Source organism: Rhinopithecus bieti, unplaced genomic scaffold (assembly GCF_001698545.2).
Source record: "Rhinopithecus bieti isolate Rb0 unplaced genomic scaffold, ASM169854v2 scaffold_41082, whole genome shotgun sequence".
Lineage (NCBI taxonomy): Eukaryota > Metazoa > Chordata > Mammalia > Primates > Cercopithecidae > Rhinopithecus > Rhinopithecus bieti.
Window position 1 is genome coordinate 2,038,546 of NW_016817890.1, and position 15,642 is coordinate 2,054,187.

General features: G+C 48.2%; 1 protein-coding gene across 8 annotated transcripts; it reads right to left on the minus strand.

Annotated features, from left to right (window-relative positions):
- Nucleotides 1-1,611: 1,611 nt before the first annotated feature.
- PIGV (phosphatidylinositol glycan anchor biosynthesis class V) lies at nt 1,612-13,063 on the minus strand. 8 transcript variants are annotated; one of them, XM_017856358.1, is made up of 5 exons: nt 12,135-13,063; nt 11,078-11,169; nt 9,231-9,365; nt 4,732-5,853; nt 1,612-2,456 (listed from the first exon to the last, which is right to left on the minus strand). In XM_017856358.1, exons 3-5 carry the CDS (start codon nt 9,306-9,308, stop codon nt 2,175-2,177), a joined length of 1,482 nt encoding a protein of 493 aa, XP_017711847.1. In that variant the 5' UTR covers nt 9,309-9,365; nt 11,078-11,169; nt 12,135-13,063; the 3' UTR covers nt 1,612-2,174. The 8 variants fall into 8 exon arrangements, with proteins under 8 accessions (XP_017711847.1, XP_017711848.1, XP_017711849.1 ...); XM_017856359.1 differs by lacking the exon at nt 12,135-13,063 and adding an exon at nt 11,715-12,128; XM_017856360.1 differs by lacking the exons at nt 11,078-11,169; nt 12,135-13,063 and adding exons at nt 10,960-11,032; nt 11,571-12,128.
- Nucleotides 13,064-15,642: the final 2,579 nt, after the last annotated feature.

The window sequence follows — 15,642 nt, forward strand, 5'->3', positions numbered from 1 at the left end:
ATCCCCCAAAAGGAGGCAAAGAGGAGAGCGAAGAGCCCAGTGCTCCTACCTCGGCAATAAAGAGCTGAAACAGGACCCCAACACTTCCTGCACACAAGGTGGAAGTGTCTGGATTTGCAGCTGTTGGCAAGGAGAAAGGGAATAGTTTCTGCCAACTAACTGGAGGGACACTAGGGCAGGGGTGATCATGGTTTGCCAAGAAGGGCACTCGGTGTCTTGGCAGAAGGCAGAGGGCTGTCCCGATCTGTGTGTACATTTTCAGAAGCATTTGACTCCGGACCAAATTGTCTCAGCTGTGCTAGTGCTGTGGCGATGGATGGGAAATGCTTATTGGCCAGGCTGACCAGAAGCTCCAACAGAGGGTACTGGGGCTCAGCCAAGAGCTTCCCTTCAGCTGGCAAGTTTAGCTTTCTGTCACGGTCAAAGGGAGTGTGTCAAAATTCCAATTCTCAAGGCTCTCCAGAAGCTGCTTAGGATTACCCATCTGTTTTGAAGAGTTTCTGCTTACTGGATTTTTTGGCTTAAATGGGAAATAAAAGAGGTGATGGATGATACAGAGCCAAACTCTCATCTGGCTCAAGGAATAGGCAAAAGTAGCTCAGCAGGGGTCAATGATCTTACTTCCATTATAGTGACAGGCTTATGACCAAACTGGGGCCAGGAAGCAGGGCAGATACCATTTCATTCCACCTTGGACTTAACGTACGATTCACCAATTCCTGCCGCTATGTTGGCGCCTCTGACCCATGTCTACTGATCAAGTAAGCAGGCACCTGAGAATGGGACAACAGGCGCCTTATCTGCCAGATGTCACTGCTTTCCCTCATTGAAAGGAAAAACCACCTAAGTTACTCCCAAGAGTTGCACTCGGGGGTGGAGGAGGAGTTTCTTCTAATTGCTGAAAACATGAGAACTGGATATTTTCTCCTAAAATCCCACGTTTAAGCCTCTACATTAGCATTTAGACTGGCGTGTTTCTGTTGTTTAAGGCAGTTCTTAAGATCTTAGAGCAGAAAGGGACCTACAAGAGACTGTATGGTTCACTACCACCCCCTGAAGAATATCATCATTTCCCATGGTTTCAGAGATGGTAACTAAGGTTCTGAAAACTCTCCCAAGTCACATGGCTGGTAAATGGGGTTTTACTGAGACGACTAGAATCCAGGGTTCCTAATGCCTTCTTCTTACCCTTTTTCCCCCAACTGGTTTACATTATTTTAATTTTTTAAAGTTATTTTAGTTTTTGCCACGAGAAGGAAAGAGCATGGAAAGATTTGTATTATTTTTATTTTTTACTTTTTCTGAGACAGAATCTCACTCTGTTGCCCAGGCTGGAGTGCAGTGGCACAAACTCAGCTCACTGCAACCTCCGCCTTCCAAGTTCAAGCAATTCGCATGTCTCAGCCTCCCGAGTAGCTGGGATTATAGGTGTGTACCACCACACCTGGCTAATTTTTGTATTTTTAGTAGAGACGCGGTTTTGCCATGTTGTTCAGGCTGCTCTCGAGCTCCTGGCCTCAAGTGATCTGCCCACCTCGGCATCACAAAGTGCTGGGATTACAGTGTGAGACATTGTGCCCGGCCTGTATTATTTTTAAAAAGGTAATTCACTGCATGTATTACTGAAAGAAGTTTAATTTGCATATCTTTGTAAGATTTTTTCCATATAAATAAAAATAAATGCACAAATCATAAAAAAATTCATAGGAAACAATGTCCCATTTGGAAAAAATGGTCCCACTTTACTACTCCCACTACTCTGTTCAGGCCTGTACCATCTTGTGTGGACTGTTACCAGCCTGTCAGCTAATGCCTTTGATGAAATTTACACTTCAATAAATTGACATTTAAATTTACACCCAGGTCAATGGTAGGTTTAAGACTGCCTCTGCTACGTTAATTGACTAGATAGATCCAGGTGTACTTTAAACTTGGAATAAGACAATCTTCACTTACAGAGAAAATAGTTATCTAAAATTTGCCCTCGCCAGGACCGGAAGGGGCTCTCCAGTGGCTGACACTTCTCCCATTCCTGACCAACTTTCAAGGAGAAAGAGAAAGATTATAATGGACACAGTAATGATCCCAGGGCAGCACAGGCAGTTCCAATGTGTATTTTTACTTTCAGACCCCTGGGTTAAGTCGGCTTCCAGCCTGTCCCTGGAGAATCCAGGTCATGTCCAAGGCAGGAAGTTGCAATGTAGGAGTAGTCCCAGGAGCCAGTAAGTCAGGAAGTAGCCTAGAATGTATCGTGTGACTGGAGAACAGGTTTTCCAGCGATACAAAAGTCCCATGATAGGATTTCTGGGGACCTTCTGTCCTGGTGGGGAGTCCTCTGCAAGAGGCTTCCAAGGCACAGTCTTCAAGGATCTCAACAGCGGTTCTTGATCCTGAAGCAAGTGAGCTGGAAACCAGTACACAATAGGAGTGGAGGAGCCCAAAAACCTGGTGAGAACCTAGAAATCATGAGAGGGGAATACCCAGACATTTACTGGAATGTCACTGACTCAAATTGGACCAGCCTGGGGACTTCTTTACTGCTGGGTGAACTATGGTCCCATGACTAGAAATGTATTACACTGGTAAAGAAACTGAACACAGCTTAGGATCCGTCTTAGAAAGATGTATGTAACAGCAGACAGGCATCCTCCACGTTACAAATAAACATAGCTACAGACTAATTACATTAATTACTATTAAAATAATGGGCCAATGAATACTAGAAACTCTGTGGGGTCTAATTTTAGCCCAGGGCCTGGACTCTAACCTCTGTGATATTGATTTGGGGCTTGGGAACCTGAGGTGGTTCCCTTATCCCATGGGATGGCAAAGCACAGGGAAACGGGCAGAAGACCCATTGCTTGAACATTCTCTCTCCTACTGGAGTTCAGAAACAAGTTTCCAAATGGTCTCCCTCAGCTAGCCTGGAAACTTTAAGCTTTGCTGGCACTCATTCTATGATTTAATCTAGCTGAAAACACAGCATGCTACTTTCTATTTTCTCTGTCTCTTATCCATACAGCTTGGAAAACCTTTAGAAACAGCCAACGTGCAACTCCAAGAGGAAGAAACTGTTAAGAAGAGGTCAGCATGGGGAAAAAAGATGTCCCCAGGGTGGGGCCACAGCCAATAACAGAAAATCAGATATAAGATCAAACCCTTCCCATCCTGCTCTATCACCACTGCCTCCACCCAAAACATTGGTTAAGGTATCTCCTCTGGAAATTGGGGGGCTGCCTGAGTTGAGAAGCTCCAGAAGTCAACAGTCAAGAAACCAATATGGATATAACTGTATATTAGGGAAAAAGATCCCAGAGACATCCTCTGTGCTTATTCTTGTGTCTCAGTCCAATCAGGTCCTTTCACAACCTTCGTGTTTTTGCATATGCCCTTCCTTTTACCTAGAATGTTCCTCCTCTGCTTCTTACATGGAAAATCTCATTCTTCAGGACCCAGGTGAAATATGACGCCTTTCTCAAGTACTACAGTGAGTTACCTACTTCTTCTTTGCCTTCATAATACTTTATCTGAGCTTTAAAAAAAAAAATCTCCCTGGGCGCAGTGGGACACCTGTAATCCCAGCACTTTGGGAGGCCGAGGTCAGGAGATCAAGACCATCCTGGCTAACACGGTGAAACCCCATCTCTACTAAAAATACAAATAATTAGCCGGGCGTGGTGACGGGCGCCTGTAGTCCCAGCTACTCGGGAGGCTGAGGCAGGAGAATGGTGTGAACCTGGGAGGCAGAGCTTGCAGTGAGCCAAGACCGTGCCACTGCATTCCAGCCTGGGCAACAGAGAGATTCCATCTCAAAAGAAAAAAAAAAAAAAATCTCAGGCTGAGCATGGTGGTTCATGCCTTTAATTCCAGCACTTGGGAGGCTGAGGCGGGCAGATCACTTGAGGTCAGGAGTTCGAGACCAGCCTGGCCAACATGGTGAAACCCCATCTCTACTAAAAATACAAAAATTAGCTAGGTGTGGTGGCAGGCGCCTGTAATTCCAGCTACTCGGGAGGTTGGGGCAGAAGAATCGCTTGAACCCAAGAGACAGAGGTTGCAGTGAGCTGAGATCGCACCACTGCACTCCAGCCTGGGCAACAGAGCGAGACTCCATCTAAAAAAAATAAAAATAAAGTAAAATAAAACAAACCTCAAAATAGCACTCCCCTTTCTATCCCATTATACTATAATTTTATGTTAAATGTCTGTCCTCCTGTTTATACCATGAGACCCCATAAGGCAGTAATTTTGTCTTTTTCTTTGAGATAGAGTCTCACTCTGTCGCCCAGGCTAGAGTGCAGTGATGCAATCTTAGCTCACTGCAACCTCCTGGATTCAAGCAATTTTCTGCCTCAGCCTCCCGAGTAGCTGGGATTACAGGTGCCTGCCACCACACCTAGCTAATTTTTGTATTTTCAGTAGAGACGAGGTTTCACCATTTTGGCCAGGTTGGTCTTGAACCCCTGACCTCGTGATCCACCCGCCTTGGTCTCCCAAAGTGCTGGGATTATGGGTGTGAGCCACCACGCCCGGCTGTAATTTTGTCTTATTCATGTTTCCTCCTTAGAGGTCTGACCCAGGGTCTGGCACAAAGAATACCCCTAAATAGTCATTGAATGAATAAATTCAGTATGGATCACTCAAATGGGAGATGTTAGCTGCCTTCCCTGTCCTTGGCCAAGGGGTTTTGCCTGTATTCACATCCTTACCCCAGTCAGGAATCTGCCTCACCTGAACATGCATGCACAGACCTCCAAACAGCAGCAACACTGCAGCGTGGACCAGGTACACAAACACCTGAGGACTGAGGAATCCAACATCGGGCTTCTCTAGGGTCTTATTGTTCTTGCTCCTTTGCAGCCCAAGTGTAAGGCAGAGCCAAGGGTGGGTGGTCACGTATGTCCAAGTTGCCCAGACAACCAGTATAGCCACTGGTGCAGCCAGTAGAAAATTGGGCACCTGCCTGAGCTCGTAGTATTTCAAAAAGCCAACATTCCAGTAGACATCCTGGATATAGCTGTATATTAGTGGAACATCCCAGAAGCACCAAGGCGGTTCATTTCCCTCTGTAATCCGGTAGCCCTTGTCTACAGCTAACTGTACCAAGGGCTCAGGAATGGGGCGGGCTGAGCCTGGCAGACAGAATTGGGTGTAGGCATAATACTGAAAGAGGGCAAAGGGAAGGCCAAGTGTGAACACCGACAGAAACAGAGAGGCCATCAGCTTAAAGAGCTGTCTCTGGGGATTCAGCATCGTAAGAGAAGAGAAAAAGCCTTGGCACTGAGAATGCATGAGGAAGCCAACACTGACCAGCCCGTTGGAGCGTACCCCAGTGGCAATGGCAAAGAGGAGTCCACTAGTCCAGACTCGGCCCCTCTCCAGCTGCCCCATGGCACTGAATGTCAGGAGGGCAAACAAAGCTTCTGAGTAACCAGCTGCCAGGAAGACATTGGCAGGGCTGAGACAGAAGAGCAGAGCTGCATAAAAGGCCTGGCGGGGACAGTGCAAAACCAGACAACCCAGGTCATGAAGTGCAACTGCAGCCAATATGAAGAACAAGAAATTGAGTGATGCTACTGAAATCAGCAGGCAACTGCGCAGACTCAGTAACCCCCGTAAGGGTCGCAACAGTTCGGTCCCCACCATCAGGGCCAAGGGGAAACCAGGAAAGAAGGCGAAGTTGTGCTCATACAGGTAGCCATGCTCAGCAATGAACAAGAAGTGTTCAGCATCCCAGCGAGACAGGCCACCCAGAAGACCGTCCACAAGTTGGTCCACAAAGCCTGAGGGGGCCAGGCGAGGAGGAGAGAAGGCTTCTGCGTGGTGATCTGGGATGATGGCATTGAAGAGGGCCTGTGGAGTAAAGAAAAACCAGGATTTTGGTTGAGTAACTGGAAGAAAAGAATTGCCATTTAATAAAACGAGGAAGAAGGCCAGGCTCATGCCTGTAATCCCCACTCAGCAGGCTGAGATGGGAGGATTACTTGAGTCCAGGAGTCCATGACCAGTCTGGGCAACATAGCAAGACCTTGTCCCTATAAAAACTAAAAAAAATGTCTCAGCACAGTGGCTCACACCTGTTATCCCAGTACTTTGGGAGGCTGAGGTGGTAGGATCACTTGAGCCCAGGAGTTTGAGACCAGCCTGGGCCAACGTTGCAAGACCTTGTCTCTACTAGAAATAAAAAAATAAAAATTAGCTGGGTGTGGTGGTACATGCCTGTAGTCCCAGCTACTTAGCGGGCTGAGGTGGGAGGACTGCTTGAGCCCAGGAGGTTGAGGCTGCAGTGAGCCATGATTGTGCCACTGTATTCCAGCCTGGGTGACAGAATGAGACCCTGTTTCAAAAACACTCAGAACTCTTCTTGAGGACTGAACCCTGGACATGTTAACATCTGAAGGTTAGAAAGAGGATGAAAATCCAGTAATGAAGAAAAAAAGGAACAGTCAGTGAGGTGGCAGGGAACCCAGGAGAGCATTAGAACCAAGGGAAGAAAAGGAAGTGATCAACTCTGTTAAATGCTGCTGGGAGGTCAAGTAAGATGGGGGCTGAAAACTGACCACTGGATTTAACAATGTGAAAGTAACTGGTGACTTTGACCAGGGCTATCTCAGTGGAGGGGAAGAGACAGAAGCCTGCCTAGGCTGGGTTCAATAGAGAATGGGAGAAGAGAAACTTTGAGGAGTTTTGCCTTACGGGGAAGCAGACAAATGTGGTAGTAGGTGAACAACAATGTGGGGTTAAGAGAAAACTTTTTTTAAGGTGGGAGATAAGGGTGTGTATGTTAGTGGAAATAACCCAGTAAAAGGGTATGCAGGAGAGAGGGAATTGCTGGGTAGGCAAAAAGGGATGGAATCTGCTACAACGGTAGAGGAGCCAGCCTTAGAGAAGAGGACAGACAGTTCATCCAATCTCCAATCTTCAGTACTGAAAGCACAAAGGTGCAGAAATAGGTAGGCTGAAGAAAGTGGTGGGCGCACATGGAAGGAAGTCTCCTCTAAAGCCTTCTATTTTTCTGAGTTGTCATTTAGGAAAACAAGTTGTTACATGTTACATGTTTTTCTCTTTCCTTAAATCTCTAACATCCCCAGAACTCACTCTTAAGTGATAGCCTCTTTTCAGGACACGGCACACATCATCTTCATTAATAATGAAACCACCAGGAAATCAACAGAAGTTGTGCTGGGAAGAGTGACAGTGAACCGGGAACTAAAACCGTCAAGGATTAGCTGTCACTGACAGAGACGATAGCAGCAACGACGGGTAACTTAGGGATATAATCTGATGGCTTGAGCGTTAAAGCTGGAGGTGGGGGAATGATAATCACATTTACTGTTAAATGTCTTTTTGCCGGCCAAGTGCAGTGGCTCACGCCTGTAATCTCAGCACTTCGGGAGGCTGAGGCAGGCAGATACGAGGTCAGGAGTTCGCGAGGGACCAAGCCTCTGCCAACATGGTGAACCCCCGTCTCTACTTAAACAATACAAAAGGGCGGGCGGCGGTGCTCAAGCCTGTAATCCCGCACTGTTTGGGAGGTCAAGACGGCGGATCCGAGGTTCAGCGAAGATCGAGACCATCCTGCTAACCGGCGTGAAACCCCCCGTCTCTCTAAAAAATACAAACAACTAGCACGGCGACGGTGGCGGAGCGCCTGTAAGTCCAGCTACTCAGCGAGGCTGTGAGGCAGGAAAATGGCGTAAAACCCGGAAAGGCGGAGCTTGCAGTGATGCCTGAAGAACCGGCCACTGCACTCCAGCTGGGGACAGAGTGAGACTCCGGGTCTCCAAAAAAAAAAAAAGAAAAAATTAGCTGGGCGTGGTGGGCGCCTCAGCTATTCGGGAGGCTGAGGAGGGAGAATCATTTAAACCTGGGAGGCAGAGGTTGCAGTGAGCCAAGATCACGCCTTTGCATTCCAGCCTGGGGCAAAAGGGCGAGACTCCATCCCCCCCCCAAAAAAAAAAGTCTTTTTGCCCTATTAGATGGTCAGCTACTCAAGAGAAAAGAGACCATGTTTTTTTACACTTACCATCTAGCACAGTTCTTGGAATGCAATAGGTACTTTAAAAATTTTTGGTGGTTGAATGAACTGCCTAGAGGAAATATACTGTTTCCAAAATTACCACCTGAATTAGAACCCAACTGTCCTGGTTCCCTATCCTGATGCTGACTTGCAGCATTGCTCCTTTGGTTCTGCCAGTAACCCAGCTGATGCTGGTTGAAAGACATCACTGAGTCAGTCTCCCTAGCCTGGCAACAGGAGCATAGCCCCATTTTTAAGGCTTTTTAAATTTTGGTCAGTTTCCTTATCAGGCCACTTCAAACAGTAAAAACAAACAGGACAGGAGTGACAGTCACAGATAAACAGCCCTAGACTGCAGGTGGACATGTTTAACTAATCTCGAAACCCAGCAGAGTCTGTTATGCCTTATATAGTGGGGAAGGAGAGAGGAAAGTTTCCACAAAGGGACCGGTTATGAGCCTCAGAGAGAATGGTACTGGCATAAAAGGCACACATCATTATGTGAATCTAACACCCCAAGGGTGTCGACATACATTCAACAACATTCATTCATTTATGAACATACTGAGCTAGGCACCAAGCACTGTGCTAGGCAGCAAATAATTCATATATACATGATATTTTATTAAAATATGTATCAAGGGGAGCCTCGGAGGGGAAAGGGAACTACAAAAGGGCAAGTGCACTGAGAGTTGTGAGTGGGTGAGGCAGGAAGGGGAGGCACTCGGGGGAATAGGAGGAACCATTATATTATCCAGATGGTCTCACGGCTTGCACATTGCCATGTTTTTCCCACTCAACTGGTAGATACAATGCTCAGTCTCCTGGTAAGGGGAACATAGGGCAATACTTTGAGCTGTCACACCCTACAAGCATCTCTGGTTACAGAACATCACAGTCTGTTGGAGAGACCACTAGCTCAGGAGTTAGGAAACATGGGGTCAAACTCCAGCCCTTCTCTATCTTGCTGTGTGGCTTTGGGGATGTCACTTAACCTTTCTGGGCATCTGATGCTTCATGGGTAAAACAAGATTAACAGACCATTTTTCTAAGATTCCTGACCACTTTTCAGCTCTAAAGTCTATGTCTCTGTGGTTTCAACCACATGGAGGGGCACACCTGAGAGGTGGAAAGGAGATGGGGACTCTTCTTACTGCCTAGTCCAGTCATGTAGCAATGACACATTCAGGACAAAGGATGGGAGACTGACCTGCAGCATCAGAGTCAGGATACGGCAGCTGACTGCAAACCTCAGCACCTCCTTCCGGGATGGGTCCTGGGGCCACATCCTCTCACCACCAGGAATTCAGGGGTGTTGCTACCAGGATTAAGCTCCCTCAGGCCTCTAAACCCCAAAGGAGGAAAATGTCACACATCGAGTGAAAGCAAATTCTTGAAGGCATTCTTCACTGGAACGTCCCCTCTCAGAATTACTATGATAAACTTAACCAACCACCTAACTTCCCAGATGAGGGGAAAGCATCTTGACAGCAAATGGGTTCAGTAGGTGTCACTTTGAAGCACTGAATTCTCGTTGGGAAAGTTCCACACAGCTAAGCAGGTAGCTGCAAAGCTAAGGTCACAGAAAATCTTTTAAAGTCTATTGAATGCACCTCTGCAGGAACTAAAGATCTGGGTTCAACTCCTGACTGTCACTTACAAGTTCTCATTAGTCCCTCTGAACCTCAGTTCTTTATATAAAAAATGGGAGCAGACTTTTTTTTTTTCCTATCTCACAAAATTGTCATGATGGTGAAAACAGACCAACGTGTGAAGTTCTACTCAAATCTGTGTTGTGGTTGCTATTATTTAGTGTGTGCCCTTTTCCTGTTGCCCAGAATAATAAACTAGGTCCCAAACCAGAGTTCCCAAAGTGGGGCATAAAACCATACTGGAAGACCATAATGACTCCACACTCTAGCTTAGCTCTCTGATGTGTGTTCAGCTGGTCTGTTAAATTAAGTGGGGAAGGAAAAGAAAACCACCACTCAGCAGGACCTGAGCCAGCTCACACTGCTGACACACACTGAGGGTGAACACAGAGTAACTACCAGGGATGGAGAAAACTGCTATTCCCCATCTCTTTATTGGGATGGTAGCAATGTATAAACAACTACAAAGCCACTCCGAGGCAGGGAATGCACCTTCATCTTTTATAATTCCCTGGGCTAAAAGAAGTCATAATAGCTCCTCAAGAACTTTCAAACACCAGCCTGGGAAATTCGAAAGGAAAGCAAAAGCATCAATGGCAGCTCACCAATTTGGGGTGAAGAACTATGCCTAAAAGGAAAAAAAAAATTTGAACTGAGAAATTTGAGGAGGAGGGCTAGAAGACTCTTCTCTTATTTGGCGAATACCTACCAAACCTGTATCACTTGTTTCTGGAATTCTCTGATTCTCACTAGACAGTGTGCTCTCATGACATTCTGCCCTATTGCCTTTATTGCTTTGCTTATTTAAGTTGCTAAGGGCAGGGGCTTTATATCACAACTATATCCCAGGGCTTAGAACACAAACAGGCATCTTAAACCTGTGTTCTGAATGAAAGGAAGTGGTAGGGACAGGATATAGCATCATCAGTTCACTGACTAGATATGAAATCACTGCCCCAAGTATTCTTCCCACCATATCTCATGTCAACAGCAAGACGACAAAGTCACAGAAGCCACAGGAAAATAAAATTTCCCCCAAAAGGGAGCCAAGTTGGCCAATGGCAACAGTACTCTTTCCTTGGCACAAGGGGGCGCCTGCTGCTTACTCCATCGCCAGGAGACCTAGAGGAAGGGAGGGGCCCCCAATTCCACACCGGTTGGCTCACGAAAATTCAGTTCAAAGGCAAACTTCTAAAACCCCCAGAGAGCAGCGGTAGTTTGTGAATCTACCCAACGTTTCCAATGTGTGACTCGCTGAATCGAGAGAAATCACGGAAATGGGCATACCCAACCTCACACGGCTACTCCTTCCCTATCCTAGGGCGAATTCACTCTTCTTTCCTCTTCCTTGGCTTCCCACCTGCACGCAGAAGAGAAGTTGGGAACAGAAAAGCACTCAACCCACCTCTGCCACTTGACCATGCTTGCATTCTTCCTTTCCTCTCTCGAGTCAAGCTCTAGCCTCAGCGACTACAGATGTGTGTAGCCCACACTTTGCTTACAGGTAAACCAAGTAAAAACAAAGCCAGTCAATTCTCCCTCTCAGCTAATTGCCAGCCTCCCTTCCCAACAACCCCTTTGCCAAATCACAGACTCTTAACTGGCAGGACACTTAACAGATCAACTAGTTTCACTCTTCAAAAATTTTCCCGTGAGATAAATAGGCTCCAGAGATCTCATCAGACACGGCCAGGCCAGTGTAATTACCATCGCCATTTTATGGATATGGAAACTGAGGCTCACTGGGGTCAAGTGACACACCCAGGGCCACTTAAAGATGCTATCATGTTTTTTGCTTCTTAAACCTCACGGTACCAGCCCGCATCCCTCGCCAAACGGTAAGCGCCCTTTCCGGGCCAGGATTATGACCCAGGTCACCCAAACGCCTAGCCCAGTACCTCCATGCCACAGTCTGCCCTTGCTGGGTATGCTTAGGGTAGTTGGGCCCTATCTGAGAATCTGGGACATCCTGTTGAACTGCAGCTCTGGACCCTCTCAGTAAGACCAACACCCCCTGCGTGGGCTGGAGAAGTCGCTCTGACCCAGGGTCCTCAGAGCCAAAGGCCTCGTGGGCCGTCCCGAGATAGGGGCTGCCTTCTGTGAGCCCAGCCGTGTCCGCAGCCCGTTTCTGGCCGGCTCCGTCTGGACACAGTCCCTTCTGGATACTAATCATCGACTCTCATCCCAGATGGGCCACGGCCCAGGGACCACTCCCGAGGGAGCCTGCGGAGCCCCACCAGGCCACAGGGCCGGAAGCAGGCGAGGGCGGGAGGCTGGAAAGGAAGAGGCGGTGCCCAAGGCTGCTATGGCGGAGGGGCGGGGCTGCCCGCTTCTCCGGGCCTCTGCCTCATTTCTGCCGGCCTCCAGTTGACAGCTTCCCTCCCGCCAGAACTCCAGGGCTCCCAAGCTGGCGCTACGTCCTCAGCCCCTGCCCGTCCCGACCTCCCCGGCGGGGACCGAACCTCAGCTTCTCCATCCGGGGCCCACGCGGCCCGCGCCTGCGCGCTGGCTCCGCCGACGGCTTCCCCGCCCCGCTCCTGCCCGGACTTGGAGCTGCCCCGCCTCCCTCCGCGGCGGCCATGTTGACTCCGGGCGAGTGGGGTGGGGGCTGCCGCTCGGCGCTTCGCCTTGTAGCACCGTCCCACCTTGGTGACTCCTGAAGAGTTTCCTCGTACTTCTCTCTTCTTCAAGCCCCCCGCCACCCCGCCTTCAAATAGTGAGCCGAGGCTGCTGTCTCACAGACAGTGCTCTTGCCCCAGTTCCTTCCCGCTGACGTTCACTGAGTTCCCGGTGTGGGCCGAGGCTCTTGTAGTCGGGGGCTGACCCGCAGCCTCTTCATAGAAGCCAGAGCCGTGCTCTTCCTGCTGTCAGGCAACAACAGCTCAGCACAGGGCCTGGCACACAAGGGATGTCCTCTGAATAGCCAAAGCAAAGCATTCTTGGGGTTTCTGTGGCCGGCAGTGGCACCCTGCGTTTTGGGTGTGAAGAAAGTGGGGGATCCCCCTGATTTTCCCCTCCTTTAGCTACCAGAGACCTTCTGTCCTACTTCAGTCCTCAGCCCCACCTCAGGTGGCTAATGAGGATGGCGAGGAAAACCTCAGAGAACACCCCCCAGGCCAGGACTCCTTTCACCTCCCTCACCCAAGCAGTTTCTCTCATAGGAAGTGGGGCCAAAAAAAAGAAGAGGCAAAGTCAAAACCGTCTACTGGGGGGAGCGGCCAGTTTGTACCCTTGTAACGGAAACTGTTAGAACAACTTTGCACCCTCCTTAAAGGAAACAGATGATAAATCCTTCTCCGTTGGTGGATTTCTTGTTTCTCAGGATTCCAAAGCCTTCTGTGGTTTCAGTTATCTGCTCTCCAAACGAAGCCAGGGGCCGGGTTAGCCTCTGGCCACAGCCTGGCTCAGGGAGGGGTTTATCTTCTGCAACAGCTACTCATGTGGGTGGGAACAAAGAGATGGTTGCTACCTCTCCAGGCGAAGACCAGCCCACATCAGTCTGTGGGGGCCTGGGACTGTATCTCTTGACTCTTTATAACTCATTTCAGGCCCTGAGACCTAAATTGCCTTCAGATATTTGTTGTGTGCAAGGTGGAGAAAATGCAAATCACATTTAGTCGTTGTGTGTTGGAGAAGGGGGAAAAATGGAGTTTCATGGCCCTTCCCCCAGGTTTTTCAGTGCCACGCACTTGTTCTCAGCTCCAGGTCTGTGAGTGACATGGCAAAGCCTGGGGGCACGCTTGTGACTGGAGCCTAAGGCTGTGACTTGAATCTCTAGAAGACCACCATGAGGCTCCAAGCAGCACTCTCTTTGCAAAGACAAAACTGAGACATGAACTGTCCTTGCTGTGTAAATTCACAAGGGGAAAGAGATGTGCATTCTCAGGGTTCCCTCTGTCCACACCAAATTCTCTCAAAAATCTCTTTGTAAAAAGGCCAGGCAGGGGTCTCTCAAGACAAGTCAGAATGTTTTTTAAAAGCTCAGCTGTCACTCTTCAGAGGTAGAACTTTATCCAGATTTTCAGCTGTACTTTCCTGCAATTTCTCCTTTCCTTCTCTGCTACCCAACCCCCTCCTCTTCCGCTCTGTTTCCTGTTTCATTTTCTGACTTCTGCTCTGACAGGAAAACAAGGAAGCTGAATCTTGTGCTCTCAAAGCCCTGACTCCCTGGTATCAGATTGGAAGAAGGCTAGGTGGGATAGGAGGGGTTTCTAGGGCTCCAAGGCTTTGAGTAGTGACGGAGGCAGCCTCTCGGTGTTCTTGTGGAGTCTGCAGCTAAGATGGAGCCTGCATCTACCCAGGGAGCCAGCTGAGCTACCAGAACTGTGGAAAGCAAGTGAGACAGAGCCATATCCCAGGCTCCAGAAAGACTCCACACTTCCCAGATATTTCCATTAAGAAGCACATATCCCACATCACCAAGAAACAATATAACATGCAAATCCCTAACCTGAACAATGCAAGCAATGCATTACTATTCTAGAAGCTCAGGATTTAAGAGGGTTACATCATTTCTGTTCTTTGAACTTGCCTCACTCTGCTCTTGCTATTTTCCCTACTTGAAGCACTCTACTTTCAGACCACCCTTTGGCCAGTCCATTATGTTTGGGTCTCAGAAGAGATGTCACCTCCTCAGAGAGGCTTTCCCTGTACTATCCCATCAGTCTGTTCTTTTTTTTTTTTTGAGACGGAGTCTCGCTCTGTTGCCCAGGCTGGAGTGCAGTGGCCGGATCTCAGCTCACTGCAAGCTCCGCCTCCCGGGTTTATGCCATTCTCCTGCCTCAGCCTCCCAAGTAGCTGGGACTACAGGCACCGGCCACCTCGCCCGGCTAGTTTTTTGTATTTTTTAGTAAATACGGGGTTTCACCATGTTCGCCAGCATGGTCTCAAACACCTGACCTTGTGATCCACCCGTTTCGGCCTCCCAAAGTACTGGGATTACAGGCTTGAGCCACCGTGCCCGGCCTTTTTTTTTTTTTTTTTTTTAAGATGAAGTCTCACTATATTGCCAAGGCTAGTCTGGAACTCCTGGGCTCAAAGGATCCACCCACCTTGGCCTCCCAAAATGCTAGGATTACAGGTGTGAGCCACTGTGCCTGGCCTCTGTTTTCTTCATAGCACTTAACACCATCTCCTTGTCCTGTCCATGAATTTTGTTTCAATGTCTGTTTCCCTCTTCTGGAATTTAAGCTTCTGAGTGTAATGGAGGAGCAAGGGCTTTGTTCACCAATGTATTTCCAGTGTTAGAACAGTGCCTTGCACACTGTGTGTCTTCAATAAAGATCTGGTCAATAAATCAATTTCTTTAATCCTACACCTCTATTTTATGGATGAGGGAGTTAAGGATCACAAAGGGGAAGTGCCTGGCAAGAAGTCACATAGCTAGTGGTAGTGATGGGACTTGAATTTGGGTCTCCAGCGTCCCAGGCCGGTTCTCCCACTCCACACTATTTTAATCTTTCACAGATTTACCTCTTTCCCTATCTTCCTTTTTTCCCATACGACTAATAGTCTTTACGGGCTATGCTAAGATGGGCACACCAAGTCTTAACAGCTCCAACCTACTCTTCTCCTCCATCAAAGTCCTATCTTACCGTTTGATTTGTTCAACAGTACAGGAATGCCTACTATTTGATGGGATGATGATGCAACACTGAGCAAGACAGAAACAATCCTTGCCTTGGTGGAGATGATATCTACTTCATAGGATTTATAGTGCTTGGCATACAATGCTCATAAAGAAGGGCTGTTATAACTCACTACAAAAAAGTGATTTTCCCACTGAAGGTGTAGAGAAGGAAGTTACGTGGTTCTCACAGAACACTCACTTCCCTGGAGCAACTGACGATTCATTTCTCTCTGTAGCTGCCTTGCCTTGCTCCTGCCTCCACTTCTGGAGGTGGCCTTAGCCCTAGACTGGGCAGAGGACTGGCCCAGTGTACCTACTCTCAGCAGTTCAGTTTCTAGACG